We start from the raw sequence: 23,545 nt of genomic DNA on the forward strand, positions 1-23,545 counted from the left end.
GCTCAACTGAAGTTTGGAGACATTTATAATATGTTTGTTGATCTATCCTTTGGAATTATGGAGTTAGTTGGAAAAGGACTAAAATCCATCTGAATCAAAACCTATAATCCTGGAAGCCCCATGATAGAGAACTAATGGAATTGTTGTCTGATAGTAACAGTCAATTCTTATTGTTTGGTCTATTACAGATACAGGTAAATCAAGATAATGCTAGAATCTCACTCACTTTGTATTTTAACTCTGATCAGAGTGCACCAGATTCATACCAATAATTTACTGATTTGCCTTACTTTTTGCTTTCAGAAAGGAAATACTGCCTTGCATATTGCGTCATTAGCTGGGCAAGCAGAGGTTGTCCATGTCCTTGTAACAAATGGTGCAAATATCAACGCCCAGTCACAGGTAAGATTTAAGCCAAAATGCTGAACGCTCTGAATAATTTTGTTTCTTTGAATGTAATCATAGGCCATGAAAGTGCAATTTCTTTGAAATTTACATGATTTAAAATTATTATGCATGCAAAAGAACAAATTTATTTCCAAAATTTGGAGTTGGCTTACAAAGGTGTTGTCATCAAGCTAAAACATAAGGACAAAACATAAGGCTCAAATGACCATGTGAATGAGCCAAGTTATTGAATAGATCAGTTTGGTAACAAATAATTGTAAGTTTGCTTAAAAGGCAAGTTTATGGGTAGGCTGAAATATTTAGCATATGCATCATAAGCACATAGGCACACATTGGAGCAAAGATGTGAAGAATTAAATACATATCATGTGAGTAATAATGAACACACTCACTGCGTACAATCAATCTTATCTTGTGAGCAAATCTAGATACTGCATGATCTTATAGTTGCAATGTAGTTATCCAGTACAGTGCCATCAGCCAGATTCATTGAGGCTGTCATCTAGAATATTGATTCTTTACACTGGTTAACACAGCAAGTTTTGATGCTTTTAGCTTGTGTGACAAAGGACATGTTTTTTTTTAACTAAATCTCCATTTCAGCTATTCTTTGGTACCGAAACAGGTCGTTAGCTTTGAATTTCAAGCCAAAAACTGAAAGCTGACAAAACAGACTTTTAAAAACTTGGAATGCTTAAAAAGCATTGAACAAGGAAGGAAAAGTGTAGTGGATATGGGACTAATGTATGTAAGTGGGATTGGTGTAATTTGGTATTGTGGTTGATATGGCCAAGGTCTGTTTTTGTATTGTACATTTCTATGATATACAGTATGAATCTATGAAAATCCAGCTTAAGTGTCTCCCAGCAGATGCCATGTGATTGACCAGCTGTTGTGCTGGCACCCTATTTGTAGAATTGCAATGGGGTGGATCCAACTTACTTGGAGAACAAACTCCCAAAATTGCTGGTTGTACATCTTTACTTTTTTTCCTAACTGTTCATAAGCATTAGACTCCTTTTGTATTTGTGGCATAGAATTGTTTCAATTCCCCCAGCTTTTACACTAGCAAATCTTCTAAATTAGCTTAGACCTGGTACAAGAAGACATTCATTTCTATACCTCCTCTTTATAATCTCTGTTGGTTTATATATGAATTTGCAATGCAGACTTGGACCAGGGGAAGGAGACAAAATCACAACTTTGCAAAAACTAATATCCATTCCCTCAATTGAGGCTAATATAATGTCAGTGATTAAAGGATTTGATAGGATAGGGAGAAACTATCTACTCTGTTGGAGGATCTAGAGTAAATCACAAAAGATTAAAATTCAAGCCAGGCTATTCAATTATGATCTAAGAAAAGTTTTCTAGTGGGTGAACATATCACTTTGAAATCCAGACCTGAGATTTATATACTTCTGTAAAGCAAAGATTTAAGAGTGACAGAATACAAAGAACAAAGAAATAGAAGCAGGATAGGCTTCTCTTGTCATACTTGTCACTCATTAAGATTATGGTTGATTTTCTATGTCAATATTTAAATGTCCATTTTCTTAGAAATGTCTCAGTTCTAAAAAGTTATCAATATCTGTTTTGAGTGGACTCAGTGACTGGGACCTCCACAACCATCTTAGGTAGGGAATTCCAAAGATTCAGTAGCCTCTGGGTGAAAACATTTCTCACCTCTGCCCTGAATAGCCGGTTCCTTGTTCTGACACGGTAACTGCTGTTTCTGGAAAACCTCAGTCTATATCTACAGACCCTTCCACCAGATGAAGGGTCTCAGCCCAAAACTGCAACTCTATAGATGCTGCCTGATCTACAGAGTTTATACACCATTCTGGGCATTTGCTCTGGATTTCTAACAGCTGCAGAATCTCTTTTCTTTTTCTTTTTCAATCTTTTTATTAAATTTCATATATATATAAGAAAAAACATAGCATGATAATGAATAGATTATAAATTCAATAGACTTGAAATTACATTAGTAATAGGATAATAATATCCTATTAAACATCAATCAACAAAAGGTACATTAATCAATCAAGTCTATATAAATATATATGAAAAAAAAACAAAAATAATCATCAAAAGAGAAAAAAAATTGAAAATATATAGAAGAAAATATATATTGAAAAAAATACTAAACTAAACTAACATGGGCAATAATAACAGTTTATAAGTATGTGATAGTGTCAAAAAAACTCCGGAACTCCATACCTGAACAAGAATAAGTAGAGAAAGGATCTGAAAAAGGCCAAATTAATTCATATGAAAATGTCGAATGAACGGTCCCCAGGTTTCTTCAAATTTAATTGATGAGTCAAAAATAGTGCTTCTAATTTTTTCCAAACTCAGATAAGAAATAGTTTGAGAAAACCACTGAGATGTGGTAGGAGGATTTACTTCTTTCCAGTTTGCAGAATCTCTTATGTTCTTTATTTATCCTGTCTAGTCTGTAAGAATTTTGTACATTTCAATGAGATCGCCTCTTGTTTTTCTAAAGTCAAAGGAGTTGAGGCCAATCTTCTCAGATTGTCTTTGTTGAAGAAACTTACCAATCCAGTGAATCAGTTTGGCAAATGTTGCTATACACAATATATTGCAAATATAGTATTTCTTAGATAGAAAGACCAAACCTGTATAGAATATTTTAAATGTGTTCTTATTAAAGTTCTGTATAATTGTTGCAAGTCACCTCAACTCTTGTACTCAAACCTATTTGAATATATTGCCTATTGAACCTGTATGTTAACTTTCAGTGAATTGTTACAAGGGTGCCAGATCTCTTTCTAGCACCTTCCAGACTCTCGCCATTCACAAATGCTTTCTGTTTCTTTTATTTGGTAAAGTGATTGACTTCTGTGTTGCATTTTCCAACTGCCTTTCCTCAACAACTCATTTACCTGCCCATATCTCCCTGAAGTCATTCTGCATCCTTCTCAGCTCATCTTACTTTGTGTCATCAGCAAACTTGGATGTATGTATTACAATTATCTCTTCCTCAAAATGATTGATATAGATGGTGAACAATTGGAGGCCCAGCACCAAATATGCAATACTCATTTATTTCTACTCTGAGGTTTCTAGTCATGTCGGTGTATTACCCCCAATACCATCCAATCTAATTTTATTTTATTTATTTATTGAGATACAGTGTGAAATTGGCCCTTCCAGCCCTTTGAGCCACAGTACCCAGCAATCCCCAATTTAACTCTCACCTGATCATGGATCAATTTACAAGGACCTATTCCCTACCCACTGGTATGTCTTTGGACTGTGGGAGGAAACCCATGAGATCACAGGGAGAACATATAATCTTCAGAAAGTGGCAGGAATTTTGTTTAATAACATCTTGTATGACACTTCACTAAAAGTCTTCTAATAATATGTGATACCAACTGGTTCACCTTCACCAACGCTCCAATGGGTTTGTGGTTCCCCTTGCTGAAATCCCAACTGATTATTATTATTTTCTACCTACCGCTTCTGAGGAGGGTGAATTATTTAACTATCATCCAGTTGAATGCGGAGCAGATCCAGCAGTAAATGGTCTTTTGGTGTGAATATTGGACTGAGTTAGAAATACCATTTTCTTTCTTAGTGGAAGAACATGTGGAACAGGAGCAGTAGTACTCCAGATGGCCTGACTTGCCATTTTTTATCTTGACAAAACCTTCTTGCTCCCTCCCCAAACCTCTCCACTCCTTGATACTGTAAATGGCTGCTGATTTCTGCTTTAAATATATACAATAATTCTGTCTCCTCCATTCTCTGGGATAGAACATTTCACAATTCTTTGAAAGAAATTTCGCCTCATTCCTGACGAAACGAGCAAGCACTCATTCTGAAACAACGCTACCTCATTCTAATATTTCCACCAGGGAAATGTCCTCTCAGTATCTACTCTGTTAAATTCCCTCAGAATTTTATGTTTCAATATGGTCCTTCTAAATTCATGTAATTTTAGGGACATTCTGCTCAATTTTTCATCATATGTCAATCTTTTCTTTCTAGGATTCAACTTACTGAACTTATTTAACCTTTTCTGCATTATCTCCATTACAAACACATCCTTCCTTACATATGGAAGACTAGTCTCCATGCAGAACTCTGGGTGTGGTCTCACGAGAACCCTGCAAAGTTGCATTAAGACCTCCTAACATTTATATTCCATGCCCCTTGTAATAAAGGCCTACATTCTATTAGCCTTCACAGTTGTTTCCTGCATGCTAATATTTATGCTTAATGCACTAGGACCCCCAGATCCCTTTGTATTTCAATATTTTATAGTTTGACTATTTGAGTAGTAATTTACTTTACCATTATTCCTTCAAAAATGAATAATATTTCTGCACATTAGACTCCATCTACCAGCTTCTCACATAGCCTAACCATATCCCAGTGCAAACCTTTCCACACAACTTGCTAACTTGCTAACTGTTAAAATTGATGGAAAAAACTGGTCAAGATTATGTTCTGATAGTATGAGAAATACAATAAATGTTCGACTTAGATTAATACAATATAATTTTTACATCAATTATATATAACACCACAGAAAATAAATAGATTAAATTCAAATATGTCTGACCAATGTTTTCGATGTAATCAAGAAATTGGTACTTTTTTACATTCTACTTGGTCTTGTTTCAAAATTCAACCATTTTGGATAAATCTAAGACTTTTATTGGAACAAATTACTGGAGTACAACTCCCACATAGTCCAGTATTATTTTTATCAGGAGACATTGAATTGAATAAGTATCAGAAACTTAAATTGAATAAGTATCAGAAAAAATTTATAAAAATTGCATTGGCAGTAGCCAAAAAAGTTATCGCAGTTACTTGGAAATCTGATTTATATTTAACTATGGATCGTTGGAATAATGAAATACATAGTTGTATTCCACTTGAAAAAATTACATACAATCTAAGAAATGAATATGATATATTTTTGAATATTTGGCTCCCATACCTACAAAAGATAAAATTATAAAGTAATTGGGGAAAGTAAAAATAAATATTAAAATTATTTTGAACTCCATGGATCCTCCGATATCCAGGCAATCTTTCTTTTTTTTCTCTTTCTTTAGATAAGGGTTAAGGGGAGGGGGGAGGGTTAATATTATTTTTCTCACTATTTATCATCACATTTATTCTTTGTAATTTTCTAAAAATTAATAAATAAATAAATAAATAAATAGATTTTTTTAACAGCTTGCTAACTCACCTGTTTTTGTATGATCATCAGATCTGGCAATATTCCAGTATACTCAAAACAATCGATGTGGGTGATAAGTAGTTGAGATCCCACAAGTTACTGATTGCCATTTTCAAAATGGCCATTTATTCCACCTCTCTTCTGTGACCATCTCCCTGTCAGCATCAACATATTATACCCAAATTATGCATCTTTTCAAATGCATTTTCCAACCCAAATACATATGCCCGTTCCTTTTTATCCAAACAATTGGTTACATCCTCAAAGAATTCTAACAAATTCATGATTTTCTTTTCATTGAATCACTATTAACTTTGCTTTATTGTCTTATAATTTTTTAAAAATATCCCTTAATAAAGGATTCCATCATTTTCTCAATGACAACATCAGCTCATTGTTTTTTTTCCCCCCTTTTAGGCCTATTTTACTCATTTTGTACCTATGATTGTGTGGCTAAATACAGATCCAATGCTGTATGTAAGTTTGCTGACCACACCACTGTTGTTGGCTGAATCAAAGGAGGTGGCAAATCAGCATTTAGGAGGGAGATTGAAAAACTAGTTGATGGTGCCACAACAACCTCTCACTGATTGTCAACAAAACCAAAGAGCTGATCATCCACTAAGCGAGGAAGAAGCCGGAAATCCATGAGCCAGTCTTCACTTGGGGATTGGAGCTGGAGAGAATCAATAACTTGAAATTCCTTTGCATATTCATATCAGATGACCTGTCCTGGGACCAGCATATGAGTGCCATCACAAAGAAGGCACAACAGTGCTTCTAATTTCTTAGAAGTTAGTGTAGATTGGGAATGTCACTAAAAAACTTTGATAAACATCTATAGATGCACAGAGAAGATTATCTTAACTGGTTGTATTATGGCCTAGTATGAAAACACCAATGCCCAGGAATGGAAGAGGCTACAGAAAGTGATGTAAACAGCCCTGTCCATCACAGGCAAAGCCCTTCCCACCACTGAGCTCATTTACATAGAGCACTGCCTCAAGAAAGCAGCATTCATCATCAAAGACCCCCACCATCCAGGCCATGCTGTCTACTCACTACTGCCATCAGGCAAGAGGTACTGAAGCCGTAGGTCTCTCAATGAGAGGTTCTGGAACAGCCATCAGGCTCTTGAACTGGAGTGGATAACTTCACTCACCACGACTCTGAACTAATTCTGTGACCTACAGATTCACTTTCAAAAACACTTTACAACTTGTTCTCAGTAGTATTTTGTTTTATTTGCACAGTTTATGTATGGTTTTTCATCAATTCTATTGTATTTCTTTATTTTTCCTGCAAATGTCTGCAAGAAAATGAATCTCAAGGTTGTATCTGGTGACAAATATATATTCTGATAACAAATTTATTTTGAACTTAGGACTATCATCTTCATTGTATAGTGGCTGGAGAATTTTGATAAAGTAGAACAAATGTATTCATTATCTCAGCATCCATTTCCTTAAAAACCTGAGGTGCAGGCAACTTGCTGGGCTTCAGTTTGCTTAGAATACTTTTCTGGTGATCATAGTTGTTTTAAATTGCTCCTTCCTTAATAACCTCTTGATCATTAATATTATTGGAATGTCTTTTGGGTTCTTTGACATTAAGACTAATCCAGAATCAATATTTAGTAACTCAGTTATTTTTCTGTTTTTCATTGTTAATTTCCCAATCTCCTTCTCAAAAGGTCTCAGTCACTCATTCCCTTGTGTATAATAATTGAAGCTGTACTGTCAATTTCCATATTATTTACTAATTTCATTCATCTTCTGCTCACCCTTTATGGAATTCTCATTCATTCTTAAAAATGTCTTCATCAACTGGCCTGCCACTAACCTCCAAAATATGGCTTGCTTTTTTCTTCAATTTCATTTTATCTTTAAGATTTAACTATAGATGGTGTATATCCTTTGGTCCTCATCTTTGCTGCCATGTATGAAATGCATCTACAAATGTTCATAAGTGTCTATTACTGCTAATCTATTGTTTTGCAGCTTAAAGTAGTTTTTCAGTACACTTTAGCGAACTCTTCATACTCATCCTCTTGCAATGAGTACTTCATGCTCTTGCAATTGCTTTTATGTTTTTACTTACAGCATTTTCACATGTCATTCTGGCCCAACGTGCCCACACCACCCAATTGCAACCATGTGACCAATGAACCTATTAAGTAACCTGCTTAGCTGTACGTCTTTGGAATTTAAGAGGAGACCGGAGTACCCAATTGGCACCCACGTGCTCACTGGTGAACGTGCAAACTGCTCATAGACAGTAGCAGATCTGAATCCCAGGTTGCTGGTGCTGTAGTGATGTTTTGCTAACTGTTATGCTAAGTTTAGAATCCTAGTTTCAGACCTGCATTTCTCAGCTTTGAACTAGATTATAAATTCTGCTGTTCTACAAATAGTTTCTGAGGAGAATCTTTGCTATGAGATCATTTATTAATTTTGTCTCACTACATGGTGTCTGATGTAGAGTACCCTGATTAGTTCCTCAACATGTTGGTAAAGGAGATATTCTGAAATGCAACTTTATCTCAAGGCTACATTTGAATTGTTCAATCTAAAAGATGATCGATATTGCCACAATGGTGACCATAACCCCCATGGTGATGTTCTACAGGCTACATACGATTAAATATACTTTTTTTGAATTACTCTCACTGTAATCTGCAACATGTAATTTCCCTTTAAGAAACATACTTTTAAATCGATTTAATGAACTATAGATTTGACAATCTTCTGAAAGAATCGGCAAACTTAACTCCCAGGCAAGCAGGTGTGTCATCATTAAGCATATAAAGGTTTATTGCCACGGCCAGAAGCAAAGCAAGAGGGAGGGGTACTCCAAACCAGGCTGAAATGCGGACGGATGAGGCTGCCTCGACCCAGCATCTTGTTAGCAAGTCTGCAGTTGCTGGAAAACAAAACTGAGGACCTGAGGGCAAGATTGCTGTATCAAAGGGAAATGAGGGACTGTTGTCTTTTGGTTTTTACTGAGATGTGGCTTACTCAGAGTACACAAACTACAGTGATCAGACCTGAAGGCTTCCCGACACATGGGATGAACTGATCTGCTGATTGAGAAGAGATAAACGGTGGAGGTGTGTGTTTCATGGTAAAATCCCTGTGGTGCTCTGACGTGGCAGTTTTGGTCGCCCAACCTTGAGCACCTGATAATCAAATGCTGACTACCCTATTTGCCAAGTGGGTTCTCCTCCATAATCCTGACCACAGTTTATGCACCACCAGTGGCCAACTGTAATCAGACACTTGAGGTACTGCATGATGCATTCACCAAACAAGAAACTGTCCACCCCGAAGCATTTCAGCTGATAGTCAGGGATTTCAATCAGGCTGGTTTGAAGAACTCCCTGACCAATTACCATCAGCATATAACCTGTAGCACCAGAGGTCCCAACCCACTAGGCCACTGTTATACTAAGATAACGAAGGCCTACCTCTCTATGCCCTGTCTGTATTTCAGTAAATCAGATCACTTAGCAGTCCTCCTTCTACCTGCATGCAAGCAGAAGCTAAAGAGCAAAACCCCAAAGATTAGGACCACAAATGGGTGGTTGCAGGAGGCAGGAAGGTGGCTATGCGATTGCTTCGAGTCGGTGGAATCAAAGTCAAAGACTGGGCAGTGTTCAAGGATTAATTTGCGGATCTGAATGAATATACCACGGTTGTCATAGGCTTTATAAAAACAGTGCTATGTGAGTGTGTCCCCACAAAATCATTCAGTCTTCCCCAACCAGAAGCCCTGGATGAACTATGAGATCTACAATCCGCTGAGGGCCAGGGCAGAGGCGTTCAAGTCTCAATTCTGGTGATCAAGGAAGTTACAAGATATCCAGAAAGCTTGGGTGAAGTGGCAATTCCAGACTAAAGTTGAATCACTAAAGTATGCTGGACAGCTGTGGCAGGGCTTCAATGCTATCACCTCTTACAAAGACCTTGGTCTCAATACCTTCTTGTGCAATAGAGTTCTCAACCATGATACATTCACTTGCAGACCCCAATTCGTATTGAAAACAACAACATCTCCTCCACAACATCTTCAGCACAGGTGCACTGCAGAATTGTGCGCTTACCCCCCTGCTCTACTCATCTTACACTTATGACTTTGTGGCTAAGCACAGCTCTAATGTCATATTTAAGTTTGCTGACAACATCACTGTCGTAGACAAAATCAAAGGTGGTGATGAATCAGCATACACCAGAGAGACTGAAAATCTTGCTGCAATATGAAGAAGCCACAGTAGCACCTCTACTTCCTTAGGAGTTTGTGAAGATCTGGCATGACATTTATAACTTTGACTAACTTCCAAAGAAGTGTGGTGGAGAATATATTGACTGGCTGCATCACAGCCTAGTATGGAAACACCAGTACCCTTGAACAGAAAATCCTACAAAGAGTAGTGGATACAGCCCAGTCCATCATAGCAAAAGGCCTCCACACCATTGTACGGATCTACATGAAGCATTGCTGCAGGAATACAGCGTCCATTATCAAGGACCCCAACAATCAAGCCATGCTCTCTTTTTGTTGCTGCCATCAGGAAGAAGGTACAGGAGCCTCGGAACTCACACCACCGGGTTGAAGAACATTATTACCCTTCAACCATCAGGCACTTGAACCAGAGTGGATAACTTCACTCAACTTTATTTGCCCTGTCACTGAACTGTTCCGACAACCTATGGACTCACTTTCAAGGTCTCTTTAGTTCATGTCTTTGTTATTCATCACTTATTTACTATTTTTTTCTTTCTTTTGTATTTACAGTTTGTTGTCTTTTGCACATTGGTTGTCCACCCTGTTGGTGCTGCCTTTCACTGATTCTATTATGGTTATTGGATTTATCGAGTATGCCTGCAAGAAAATAAATCTCAGGGTTGTATACGGTGATGTGGATGTACATTGATAATAAATTTACTTTGAACTTAGTTGAAAATTGCATTTGATTGTTGCAGATCCTTTCATTCAAGCTCCCAATTATTTCTTGATTGACATTCTGTCCAACAGTATAATTAAGGGAGGTACATACCACATCTACCAGTGACTCCTTACCCTATTTTTCCTTTTAATCTCTATCAGAACTGATTTTACATCTTAAGCTTCTGAACCAACATCGCAGTCAAGATTATTAACAGATTTACACCACCTCTTTTTTTTCTATTTGCCTGTTCTTCCAAAATAATATGTAATGCGGAATATTCAATTCCTAGCATTAGTCACTTCATTGTTGCTCATCTGATGGTTTTGAACACCACTGATAAAAAAGGGGATTTAACTTTACATACAAGAGAAAGTCTGCCGATGCTGGAAATCTGAGCAGCACACACAAAATGCTGGAGAAACTCAGCAGGCCAGGCAGCATCTAGGGAAAGAGTTCTGCTAAAGGCTAATGGCCCAAAACGTCAACTGTACTCTTTTCCTGCTGAGTTCCTCCAGCACTTTGTGTGATTTAATTTTACACATCTATTTTTATTCCTGTGCCCCTTCCTGATACGTATTCATCGTTACCCTGCAGTACTGCCCCTTCCCTTCTGTTCACATGCTAGAGCAGCCTGGGTGGACGGGGCTCGTCAGCTGTGGTTTGTAGCTCACCTCAGAGAAGGAAAACTCTGATCTCGATTCACCACTGCCTTGCAGCTATACCCACTCATGGGGAAAGCTTCAGGCATCACTAGTGCCAAACTGTATTGGTCTTTGCTGTTTCTTCAGATTCATGAGCTACGTGGAGAGGCAGGGCATGCTGCATGAACAACCGCTTGCTCTCCATATCATACTGCCCTGGCTTGCATATATGTAGACAGCTAGGACACAGCATCCATGGTCGACCCTGACCAATGGATGCCTCAAGGCTGGAGCAGTTATAAAGTACTCACTGGACAATTGAAATGTCAGTGGACTTTAAAAGTTAGGGTCTTGACTGTACATACTTTTGCTGGCCAATACAAAAAGTTGGCTCTGAATCCTACTCTACCCAGCATCCTATGATTAAAGCTATTTTAAAAGCACTAAGAATCTAACCTTGATCCTTGGATCAATGTGCTTGTGTCTTACTAACTACAATGTTACATGTCCTGAATGCTTAATGAAATGTCTTCGCTTCACAAGATGGCCTTGAAGCAAATGGATTTTGACGTGAAATGAAGCTGGGAATGCTTTTGATTGACTAACACATTCACAGTCAGATACATCTTTTTTTTATTAAATGAAGATCAGTTTTCCATAAAAATGAAGAAAAATGAACTAGCTGATTCTCACATCTTCTATGCAGAAGCTATATTAATATTTCAGGTTAACCTTGAACATAACGCCCTTCTCATATTGGAGGACACAAGTAGAGGTAATTAAGTAATATGATTGAAGAGAAAATAATATTTAACTCATTTAACTCAAGATGGACCTCAATAAAATGAAAATAACTTAAAAGTAATTTAATAAGTTTGGTTATTTTAACAAAACTCTTTGCCATTCCACAAATATTTTTGATGACAAAAATGTATTATTAGCACATGTATTTCCATTGGAATTAAAAGTTAAAATTTTACTCTGCCTGAGCCCCAAAGAGCACCTCCCCCCCAAGTTGGGGACAATACATCTAAGCTTCTTGTGTATGAATTATGGATTCAGATTGGGTTCAGTCAGCCCTTGCTGGACAGCAATTGAGGCACTATCAGATAATTGTTTGTTTCATTGTTTGTTGTTCCTTTCTGCACCTTGGGCCACAACGGGTGGCGACCTTGCCATTTCTTCGCATGTTTGACTTTTTTTTGTACGAGACTGAGTTGCTAGCTCAGTGCTCAACCCAACATGGATGGAAAGCATGCAAAGAGCCGGCCGGACCACTCACCTCGAAGTCCAGTGCAGATGCCACTACACCACTAGCTAACTATCAGATAGAAGATACATATTAGTAAATTAAGATAGCCTTTTTTTTTGACTGATTGGTTAAAACTGGTTGTGCTTTTGAATGTTCTCACCTGGATTTTACCCAATAGAAAGGTGGCAAGGAGATGGAATTGGTTGCTAAATGAATGTGGGCCATTTAGACCCTCTTATCTTTCTATCTTCGCATTAGATCTTGATCTTAAGGCCCTGAAGGCTCTTTGCATTTTCCCATTTTTCTTCTGTTGGGGCTCAGGTGTGTAGAGGTGTTGTTTAAGTATGTTAACAAGTTGAAGCAAGCAGAGGAGAGTGGTAGTAAAGAGCCTTAAATGTGGATATGGAAGAAAAATCCCCCTTAGGGCTAATTTATTCTTCAAGAAGAAGAAACCAGAATAAATCTTTGTAAAGTGAAGCAAAATTACACTTTTTCCCTATGTATGATGACAATATTTATCTTTCTTTTGCAGAATGGCTTCACTCCTTTATACATGGCTGCTCAGGAGAATCACCTGGAAGTTGTAAAGTTTCTTCTCGACAATGGGGCAAGTCAGAGCATTGCAACTGAGGTAACATCATAGGATTGATCTTTTTGTCTTCATATTGTGCTTATTTATCAATTAAAAACAAGTGAGTGTTAAAAAAAACTTAAAGATTTTTCTTGGGGGACCACACCAGATTCCATAATTTAATTAGTTCAAGATATTTGCAGCTGCTGTCTGTGGCCAGCTGGGTTTCACAGAACAAAAGACTGCCTGGTTGGGAGAATCAGAATCAAGTTTAATATTACTGGCATCTGTCATGAAATTTGTTGTTATGTGACAGCAGTACACAGCAATACATGATAATAAAATCTATAAATTACAATAGGCATATATGAAAAAGAAAAATTAAATTACATAGTGCAAAAGGAGAAGGAAAAAGTAGTGAGGTAGTGCTCATGGGTTCATTGTCCATTCAGAAATCTGATGGCAGAGGAAAAGAGGCTGTACCTGAAACATTGAGTCTTGTGTCTTCAGGCTCCTGCACACTGCCAAGATGTTTGAACACATTATTCAGATTGTCACTCAGTTCGAGTACTGAAGAAGCCATGAATTGTCATAGATGCTGTTATTTGTGAGGTTTGGTCAACAAGGGCCTTTTTCTGCTATTGCATAAAGAATTCCACAATACTATTTGAAGAAATGTGAGGCAGATTGCATGATGTATTGGTCAGGATCTATCCCTCAACCATAATCTTTGAAGTTGCCTTTCAGAAACTTGACTTTATCAAACAGTTAAATGTTCTACCAATCTGACTGTGTTTCTTAGTTAAGTCCAAGGCAAGAACATAAGGTAATTGATGGGATCGTATAATGTTCTGTTCTCTGAAAGAAGGCTTGGCACTGGGAGCTGGGCTTACAGAACATCCTTTAATATGTAGCATTGATGAGAAATGAATATACACTCAGTGATCAACTTTATGAACCTTGTAACTTTTGAGGTCCCTCCTCTACCTATTAAAGTGGCCATTGTGTGTATCTTCTTCAGCTGCTGCTGTAACCTATCCAATTCAAGCTTCAATGTATTGTGCATTTAGAATGCTCTTCTGCACACTGCTGTTGTAATGTATAGTTATTAGAGTTACTGTCACCTCCCTGTCAGCTTGAACCAGTCTGGCCATTTTTCTCTGACCTATCTCATTAGCAAGGCACCTTTGCCCACAGAACTGCTGCTCACTGGATTTTTTTTTGTCTTTCACATCATTCACTGTAAACTCTAGAGACTGTTGTGTGTGAAATTCCCAGAAGATCAGCAGTTTCTGAGAAACTCAAACTTTCACGTCTCTCATTCCACAGTCAAAGTCACTTATATCACATTTCTTCCCCATTCTGATGTTTGATCTGAACAACAACTGAACCTCTTAACCATGTCTGCATGCTTTTATGGATTAAATTGCTGTCATGTGATTGGCTGATCATACATGAACAGGCAGTTTTATAGATGTACCTAATAAAGTGGCCACCGTGTTCTACAGCAATCATTAAAACTAAAATTTGTCACATCTTGCTCGTTCATACATCTTTCTTTCCTTTGACATTTACAACTGAATCCAGTTCCACTACATTATCAGGCTTTAAACCTCAGCTGCTACTTCTGTGAAAAATGAAGTTTTCTTCTGAAACCACCTCTGGTGATCCTGATGATCACTTTAAATCAGGGATTCCCAACCTGGGCTTCACAGACCGTTGGCTTATCCCTTGGTCCATGGGGTAAAAAAATTGGAAACCCCTGCTTTAAATCTTTGCCTTTTTCTTATCACCTCTTCAGCTTTAGACCATAAGAAACCCGCAGAATTAGACAATTTAGTCTGCTCCACCATTCAGTCATGAACTTTTTTTCTCAATCTCAATTCTCCTGCCTTCTCCTCATAACTATAAACCACTTTAACGATCGTGAGCCGATATTTATTCTATCCAAACCTGTGTATATTTTAAGTAACTTGGTGAAATATACCATCAGGTTTTTCTAGTCTAGAGAAAGCAACGCTGCCCTTTACAATCCATTTTCTAAGTTAGTTACCAGTTTTCAAGAGTTTAGGACTGGCATGGGAGAAAATAATTTGCAGATGTGTGGGCAAAGAGCGGTGGAGTGGGTTGATAGGACTGTTTGACGAGGAGCCAGTACAGACTTCTGAGTTGTAATGATGCTCTAAGACTTGCCCTCATTCCTGGAAATATTCCAGTACATCTGTTCTATACACTAACATCCTTACTGAAGCACGGTGTGTGGATTTGAATGCAGTATTACAGCTGGAGATGAAATAATGTTTTATAAAGTTCAGCATAACTTTCTGGCTTTTGTGGTCTTTACTTCCATTTGCAAAAAAAACCGTGGTCACATGTTTTTTTTTAATGGCTTTAGGCAGATTGTCCTGCCTTATTCAGTGGATGAGCTATTCTTTACAATGAGGTGCCCAGTGGTGTGAACTGTGTCTAATTTGAACCTACTCTTTTGGCAAACTGACCTTCACTGCACAAGAATATGGGTTGGATTATTGGACCTGTATTCCCTCTTTGGTTGGATCTTATGGCATGAGAGGGTCTGTTTCATCATTGTGTGTTGAATACAAATCGAGATGACCCAGATCTTTTATTATCAACAGCTTGGCAATGATGCAGACTGCCATTATTCTCATTTGGTAAATACAAGAGATTCTGCAGATGCCGGAAATCCAGATCAGCACACAAAATACTGGAGGAACTCAGCAGATCAGGCGGCATCTATGGGAGAGGAATAATTGACGTTTCAGGCTGAGATGAAGACTCTGATGAAGCATTGACTATTTATTCCTAAATATGTGAAATTCTGCAGATACTGGAAATCCAAACCAATACACATAAAATGCTGGAGGGACTCAGCAGGTCAGGCAGCATCTATGGAAATGAATGAACTGTCAACATTTCAGGCCAAGACCTTTCTTTGGGACTGAAAAGGAAAGGGGAGGTGCCAGAAAGAAAAAGGTGGAGTGAGGGGAAGGAGGACGGCTAGAGGGTAATAGGTGAAGCCTAGAATGTGGGTGAGTAAGGTAGAGGCTGGAGAGGAAGGAATCTGATAAGAGATGAGAGTGGACCAAAGAATAAAGGGAACAAGGATTCATCTCAGGGGGAGGTGATAGGTAGGTGAGAAGAGGTAAGAGGATACATTGGGGAATAGAAGACAAGGGGAGAGGTAAGGATTCTTTTACTGGAAGGAGATATTGATATTCATGCCATTAGCTTAGAGGCTATCCGGACAGAATATAAGGTGTTTCTCCTCCATCCTGAGGGTAGCCTCATTGTGGCACAGGAGGAGGCCATGGACCAGTATGTAAGAACAGAAGTGGGAATCGGAATTAAAAATAGAGCTAAGGTGCTCAGCAAAGTGATCTCCCAATTTATGACGGGTCTCACCAATGTAGAGGAGGCTGCATTGGGAGCACTGGACACAGTGGGTGACCCCAGCAGATTCGCAGGAGAAGAGTTCCTTCACCTGGAAAGATTGTTTGGGGCCCTGAATTGAAGTGAGGGAGGAGATACATGGGCAGATGTAACACTTTGGCCACTTGCAGGGATCTTTATTCCTCTCCATTGATGCTGCTTGACCTGCAGTGCTCCTCCAGCATTTTGTGTGTCTCATTTGCTTCTTGGAAAGGGGTTTCCTATTATTCTAAAAATCTTACAAATTTCCATAGATCCTATAATTGTCCAAATATATCACAAGGTAACAAACACAATGACTGGTAAACAAAAAGGGAAGATAGTACAATCCATTATAAGCTGGTACTGGAATAAGTTATTGGATAAATGCTGAATTGTCTTATTAGAAAGTGATAATTCGTGACTATAAAGTCCTAAGTTGGTAGGTAGAAGAAAAATTATTTTACCAAAGAAAAATAGAACATGCCACTAGTAGTTTTTTTTTCTGTGTGTTTTTTTTAGTTCTTAACAAGCAGTGCATGGTATATTTAGATTTTCAGAAGACATTCAGTTAGGTGACATACAGAAAGTTACTCAAAATAAGGGCTGGTCAGGGGCAGGTGACGGGCAGCCTAGATAGAAAAATGGGAATGGATTTGGAAAGCTATTGCATTGTCAGAAAGATTAGTGCCAAGGTCTCAATCCAGGGCCAATCTTCAAAAGGAACAGATCATGAGTAATGTATTAAGTTTGCTGACAATGGAAAGAAAAGTATGGAAAAAGGCACAAAGAATCTGTAAAAGGTGGCTGGTGAAGTGCTATGTGAGGAAAGACTAATAGAAAAAGAGGAACTTTTTGAATGCTTAGAAACTTTTCAAAAAGGAACATGGGCATCCTTGTAAACAAAGCTAATTGAAGGTACAGCAAGTTGGTCAGCAAGGCTAATAGCATTCAGGAATGGGTGTAGAAGTATTGCTACAACATTCCAGGCTTTGATAAGACCATATCTAGAGAACTGGGCATAGTTTTTTCTGTACCAAAGCTAAATCTTTCTGCTTTAGCAGCCAAGAAAGATGCTCATGGTTCTGCTGATGGTGAAACTTAAGAAGTGCTGATGAATGGCAGGTTGTATTGTTATATATGGTACTATACCAAAACTGATCTAGTGAATGCTAGTGTTTTTATCCCTTAAGAATTTCTTTCTTCTATACTTCATCCAAACTTGCCGCAATAACCTTTTAAATACTACACTATGATAACTTTTAACTTTTAATTACTGTAACTACTTTCATTCCCATCTGATATGTCGGTCCATGGCTTCCTCTACTGAAAAAGGAAAATAAACATCATCCACTGACCAACCCACCTGTCACCTGCCAGCTTGTACTCCTTGCTCTCCCCCACCTTCTTATTCTGGCTTCTTTCTCGTTCCCTTCCCTTTCCTGGTGAAGGGTCTCGGCCCAAAATATTGATTATTTATTCCTCACCATAGATGCTGCCTGACCTGCTGAGTTCCTCCAGCATTTTGTGTGTGTTGTTGATGTCTCTAGCTATGATGCTTGGGGTATAATCACTACTTTTTCATTTCCCTGTGCAGGATGGGTTTACTCCATTGGCCGTTGCACTGCAGCAAGGCCACGACCAAGTGGTCTCACTGCTACTGGAGAACGACACTAAAGGGAAGGTCCGATTGCCAGCTTTACACATTGCTGCTCGCAAAGACGACACCAAAGCAGCAGCATTGCTTTTGCAGAATGACCACAACGCCGACGTGGAGTCGAAGGTAGGCCTTACTTGACATCCTGTGGGCATCGGTGTACCTCCTGGCCTGTTCCCCAGCTCGCGGCCTGCCCCCCTCCTCCCCCAGCTCAGAGCCTGCACTTAACTATGCTGCCTACCCTCTAACTCATGCTCTGCTGTTTAAGACATGGCAGTCTCACTACTGTGATATCCAGTGGCGGTGTGGGCCCAAAACACATGCCAAAAGTTGGTGTGACCTTTCTCATTTTTTGCCACGTAACCTCTGAAATCGGTTTGTCAGCCCTTTTATTGTGTCTTCTAAGATCCAGAGAGTAATCTCCAGGGCATGGCCATAATGGATTGGTGGATGGGTGTTAGAGGAGTGAGAGAAAACAAATGGTAGGAGAGAAGAGGGGATGGGGGCTGGATGGTTGTTTGCCAGAGAGTCAGGAATCATCCTGTAGGGAGCAGAACAACTTTTATTTTTTATCTAGCTTGGGGGAGAAAGGATCTTCTGAGGCTGGATGTATTGGGCCATAAGTAGTGGGAGTGAGCAGACTGGGCAATTGGAGGCAGGAATATGTCTAGCCAAGACTGAAAACTTTATCCTGAATTTTTTTTTTAAGAAACCAAGTCAAAGACTTTGCTTTACAGGAAAATGTGAATGATGGTTTTCCTTTTTAAAATTGTGTGCAAATGCTTTAAAATAATGAGAAAGTATTCTAAATAACATTTATTCAGTGTGCAATTCCTCTTCAATTTCCTCCCTTTTTTTCTTTTTTTTTTCTTGCTGCCGCCTCTTACTTCCCATTTTGCTTGTATCATTGCTTTCTTGTCATTCGTTCATCACAGGGTTTGTGGAACGCCTGTCACCCACCGGTGAACTAATCCTTCATTTTTCTTTCCTTCTCTTCTCTGCCCAATGTGCTATCGTAGATGATGGTGAATAGGACCACAGAGGTATACATATTATATGCCACGCCACTCATAATCCTTGTGCTGCTGCTGCTGCTTCATCTCTTATTTCTGGCTATGCTTTCTATTTTATTTTTGAAACTGTAGCATGCCCAAATCTGGAGAAATAGATCAAATTGCAGGGCTTTCTGCAGTCGGACCTGGAAGCCTTAGGGACAGACTATTCACCCTTTTATGTTTTGTCATTTTAGAAGCTGGTGATGATTATTAATTTTCCATTTGTAATCTGTTCTGGTCAGAACCCAAGTTCCATCGTACTCGGAAGAGCCAGTTGGGCCCTTGTTAGAGTTACGGTGAACTGCAGGTGCTGGGAACTGCAGACAGCCCTGATCAGGTGTGCTTCTAGGATTGAATTTCCCGGACTGCTGCATGACACTTACCCTGCAAGTGTCAGAAAAGAGGGATTCTTTGGATCCTTAAAAATAATGAAATGCCTCTCTTAAACACAGCACCTTCCCCATCACTCCAATGGAAGCATGGCTAACAGGCTTGCTGAACATCTTCGCAAATGCATCTCATGCCTCCAGATCTCTAGAAGTGTAGGGCCCAAATTGTAGTTGCATGTTCTTAAGCATTCGACATGGGGGTCTTGTTTAAACCCCACACAGCGCTGCAGGTGAACCTATCTAAATGCATTGGTTTCCTAAAGGCGATAGGTATTGATAATGACATTGTTTCTGAGAAAGGGCAGCTTGTTTTATTAATTGGAACACTGATCACTTTAGCATTCAGGGGAATGTTTGAAGCAGCATGGTTATGGATATGTTTCCTGGATCCTCACCTTATACTCTTTGCCACTTCCTTAAAGAGTGCATGTCAGCCCATTTATCTGGCTGGTGAGATCATGAGTCAACATAGCAAGTATTCTAGACCTGTTGACGCTGTGTCTGTCGCGATGTTCTCTAGAGCTGGATAACAGCTCCATTACTAGTTCTATATTGTGACCTTTACTGAAGCAGAAGGCACCACCAGGCAAGAAACAGCTTCTACAGCTCTTGTTTACTTTGTGCTTCATGGCCGATCTCTCCGCTGTGAGGGCATATTCCCTTTGAGCGCATTTGCACCCACAGCAGGTGATGCCATTTAAAAGTATGCCATATGGTTTGATCGTAAGTTCCAATTCTGAATCACTCTCCCTATCTTATGCACAATATATAATTCATGGCAATACTCACAAAATGCTGGAGGAACTCTTAATTCACGAGTATAATTTTGCTGTTGGCTAACATCTAATGTTTACCAAGCTTAAGAATGGTGACGCAGATCTATATGTTCTGTAGCAATATTTCTATTTACAGCTAGGTAATAGATGCTTCCCCTCAAGTTGTTCCTCGAACATGTTCGGAAATGGCTGTAAATTCTGTGCAGGTCATGGCCTGGCTGAAGCCAAGAGGTTAACGTGCACATGCCTATCTTTAATGAAGTGCAATCTTACTTGTGTGGATAAGAAGCAGACCATTCTCTAGGGAATGGATTCTGTGCAGTACTGCTGAGTCAGAAATTGGGTGTCAGCCTCATACAATGACAAATGCAGTTGAGCTTTACTCAAGGTAATTCTGATTTTCGTTCAGTTGTCTATAGTACATCCCTCCCCAGTTTCAGTTTAGAAGACTCCAGGATCCTGGTGGGGCTAATTTATGAAAATGGACACTTACAAGTCACTTAATTATGGAAATTTTGTTGTGAAACTTTGGCATCTTGGATGTGCAAACACACGCATCAATCTGAGATCTGTGTGAAAACTCCATCCGTCTACGCTGCGGTGCATACTGAAATTCAGCACAAATTCATTATACAGTTCCAGTGCGTGGAATGCGATGCAACTGGAAATTATGGCTTAGTTTGGAGAAAGGATTTTCTCTGATTTTTATATATGTAAAACTGCCCAATGTGAGAAGTACACTGAAAAAGAAGAGAGAGCGTGGGTCTGTATGTGTGTTTCTGACTGTTAAAAGCTGCTTTCCCTGTGCTCAGCTATCATTCCTGTGTCTAATGGCCTACATTGACAGTGTTCCTGTTTTAAAATGCTTTTCTATTTTCACGTCGTTTCATAGTTTTGTCCCACTGTATCTGTCTAAGTTGCTCTGAAATATGACTGCTCCATATGTCTTGGCCTCTTAAGCCCCGCTGAATTTTATAACTCTGCCATTGATGACTGTGCTTTCAGTTGCCAAGCTCTGCAATTCCTTCTTCAATTGCTCTTTAAGATGTGCATTAAAACTTACCTCTCTCCCCTAATGCTTTCTGCTTTCTCCCTAATATCTACTTGCCGTCAAGTTGTGCTTAACAATTACTCTGGTGCAACCTTCGGGGAAGTTTTATTTTGTTAATAATGTTAAATGAATACAAATTCCTGCTGTTTTCTGTGTGTTTGTATCTTTGTCCCTGAGTGTATGTATGAGAGAGAGAGGGAAAACTAAAAGGTGCACGCCAAGTCCAGTAGGCGCCATTGAAAGAGAATTGCTACTGGCAGGCAAAATCACCAGCCTTTTTAAACCTTCAACGCAGACTGCACACAATTGGAACTTCCATCCAATTCACTTTGTGCAAACTTCACCTGTGGAGATGTTGCAAGAGCTTATCAGTCACATACAAGCCTCCTGTTGGGTTGGGAAGTCTGTAACGCGCTACCTCAGATAATTGCTGCCAAAAGGGTCAAACTTGCACTGACTACATAAAGCTAGATGAGATAAAGGCTAGCTTTATTTGTCACATGTATATCGAAACTTAAATTGAAGTGCATCATTCGCGTCAACATTTGCGATGTGCTGGGGGCGGCCCACAAGTGTTGCTGTGTTTCCGGTGCCAATATAGCCTGCCGACAGTTTATTAAACCTAACCTTTATGTCTTCTTTGGAATGTGGGAGGAAACCAGAACACTTGGAGAAAACCCACATGGTCACAGGGAGCATGTACAAACTACTCTCAGACAGCGCCAGGAATTGAACCCTGATCTAACATTCATTAATCTAACCCTGATTTAACATAAAGCGTTCCGCTGGCCACTATTCTGCCGTGCTGCCCTCAGACCACCTGCATTTCAAAGACCATTCAATGAACTTGGGCAACGTGGCGTTTTAAGCAAAAGTAGTTTCAAAAAGAAGAATAAAATGGCGTGGATGTGACATGGAAGATTTTTTTTGTCTTTTGGGGTAAAGAGCCTCAACTAAACAGTGATTGTTAACAAACCTTGGGAGAATAAGTGACATTGTAAAACACAAAAAGCAAAAATTAATGCTTAAATCTCCTCTTTCTTTCAGAGTGGCTTTACCCCGCTTCATATAGCTGCTCATTATGGGAATATAAACGTAGCAACTTTGTTGCTGAATCGTGGTGCTGCTGTAGATTTCACAGCCCGGGTAAGGTTCCAGATTGTGATTTAGGTTGTCTTACATTTCACCTCTATACACTTCTCTTATGCCCTTTTTAACATGAAAATTACATTTAGAATAAATTTTAACGGCTTGTGAAGTAAAGGACCTTTCCCTCGTAAAGGCTCTATTCGTATCATTACCTTTATTTTATTTAAACTATTAAACTGTTGAGAATTGCTGTTGCTCAAGGTCATCTGACCAGCAACCTTTGTGCTGGTAACAACCATTAAATCGCAAGAAAGTTTCAGAAATGCACTCTTCCAGGTGATCTGACAAATTTTGAATAGGAATTATTGGCATAGAACATAGAACACTAGAGCACAGTACAGGCCCTTTGGCCCGTGATGTTGTGTCAACCTTTTAAGATCAATCTAACCCTTTCCTTCTACATAACCTTCTATTTTTCTACCATCCATGCGCATATCTTAAGAATTTGTTAAATGACCATAATCTATCTGCCTCTATTTCCATACACCCATCACTCTGTGTGTTTGTGGGGGGGGGGGGGGAATCACCTCTCTCATCTCCCCTATGCTTTCCTCCAATCACCTTAAAATTATGCCCCATTATATTAGCCATTTCTACCCTGGGAAAAAGTCTCTGGCTATCCACTTGATCTGTGCATCTTATCACCTTGTACACCTCTGTCAGTAGCCTCTCACCTCCTCTGATTCATCATTTCCTGTTTTTAATTCTATAACAATTATAAAGTAGGAAATTATGTATACTGAGCTTGACAAGAATATTGTGGCAAGGGAAAACAAGCATACCATATAAGTACAAGATTTCTGCAGATGCCTGAAATGTATTCAAAAACAAAGAAGTTAGCATTGTGTATAACACACAAAATGCTAAAGGATGTCAGGGCTGTGTTTCTGTCCAGATGAAGGGTCTCAGGCAGAAACATTGAATGTTTATTCCTCTCCATAGATGCTGCTTGGCTTGCTGAGTTCCTTTGGCATTTTGTTTGTGTTGTTCAA

The 23,545-nt window shown here is 39.0% G+C and overlaps 1 protein-coding gene across 13 annotated transcripts in view; it reads left to right on the plus strand.

Annotated features, from left to right (window-relative positions):
• ank3b (ankyrin 3b) overlaps nucleotides 1-23,545 on the plus strand; it is a 615,939-nt gene that overhangs the window by 407,046 nt on the left and 185,348 nt on the right. For all 13 annotated transcript variants that reach the window (XM_059947390.1, XM_059947385.1, XM_059947393.1 and 10 more), the window contains exons 4-7: nucleotides 304-402; nucleotides 13,009-13,107; nucleotides 18,074-18,259; nucleotides 22,452-22,550. In XM_059947390.1, coding sequence (XP_059803373.1) covers nucleotides 304-402; nucleotides 13,009-13,107; nucleotides 18,074-18,259; nucleotides 22,452-22,550 — 483 coding nt within the window. The remainder of the gene's footprint in view (nucleotides 1-303; nucleotides 403-13,008; nucleotides 13,108-18,073; nucleotides 18,260-22,451; nucleotides 22,551-23,545) is intronic.

This window comes from Hypanus sabinus, chromosome 22 (assembly GCF_030144855.1).
Source record: "Hypanus sabinus isolate sHypSab1 chromosome 22, sHypSab1.hap1, whole genome shotgun sequence".
Classification (NCBI taxonomy): Eukaryota; Metazoa; Chordata; class Chondrichthyes; order Myliobatiformes; family Dasyatidae; genus Hypanus; species Hypanus sabinus.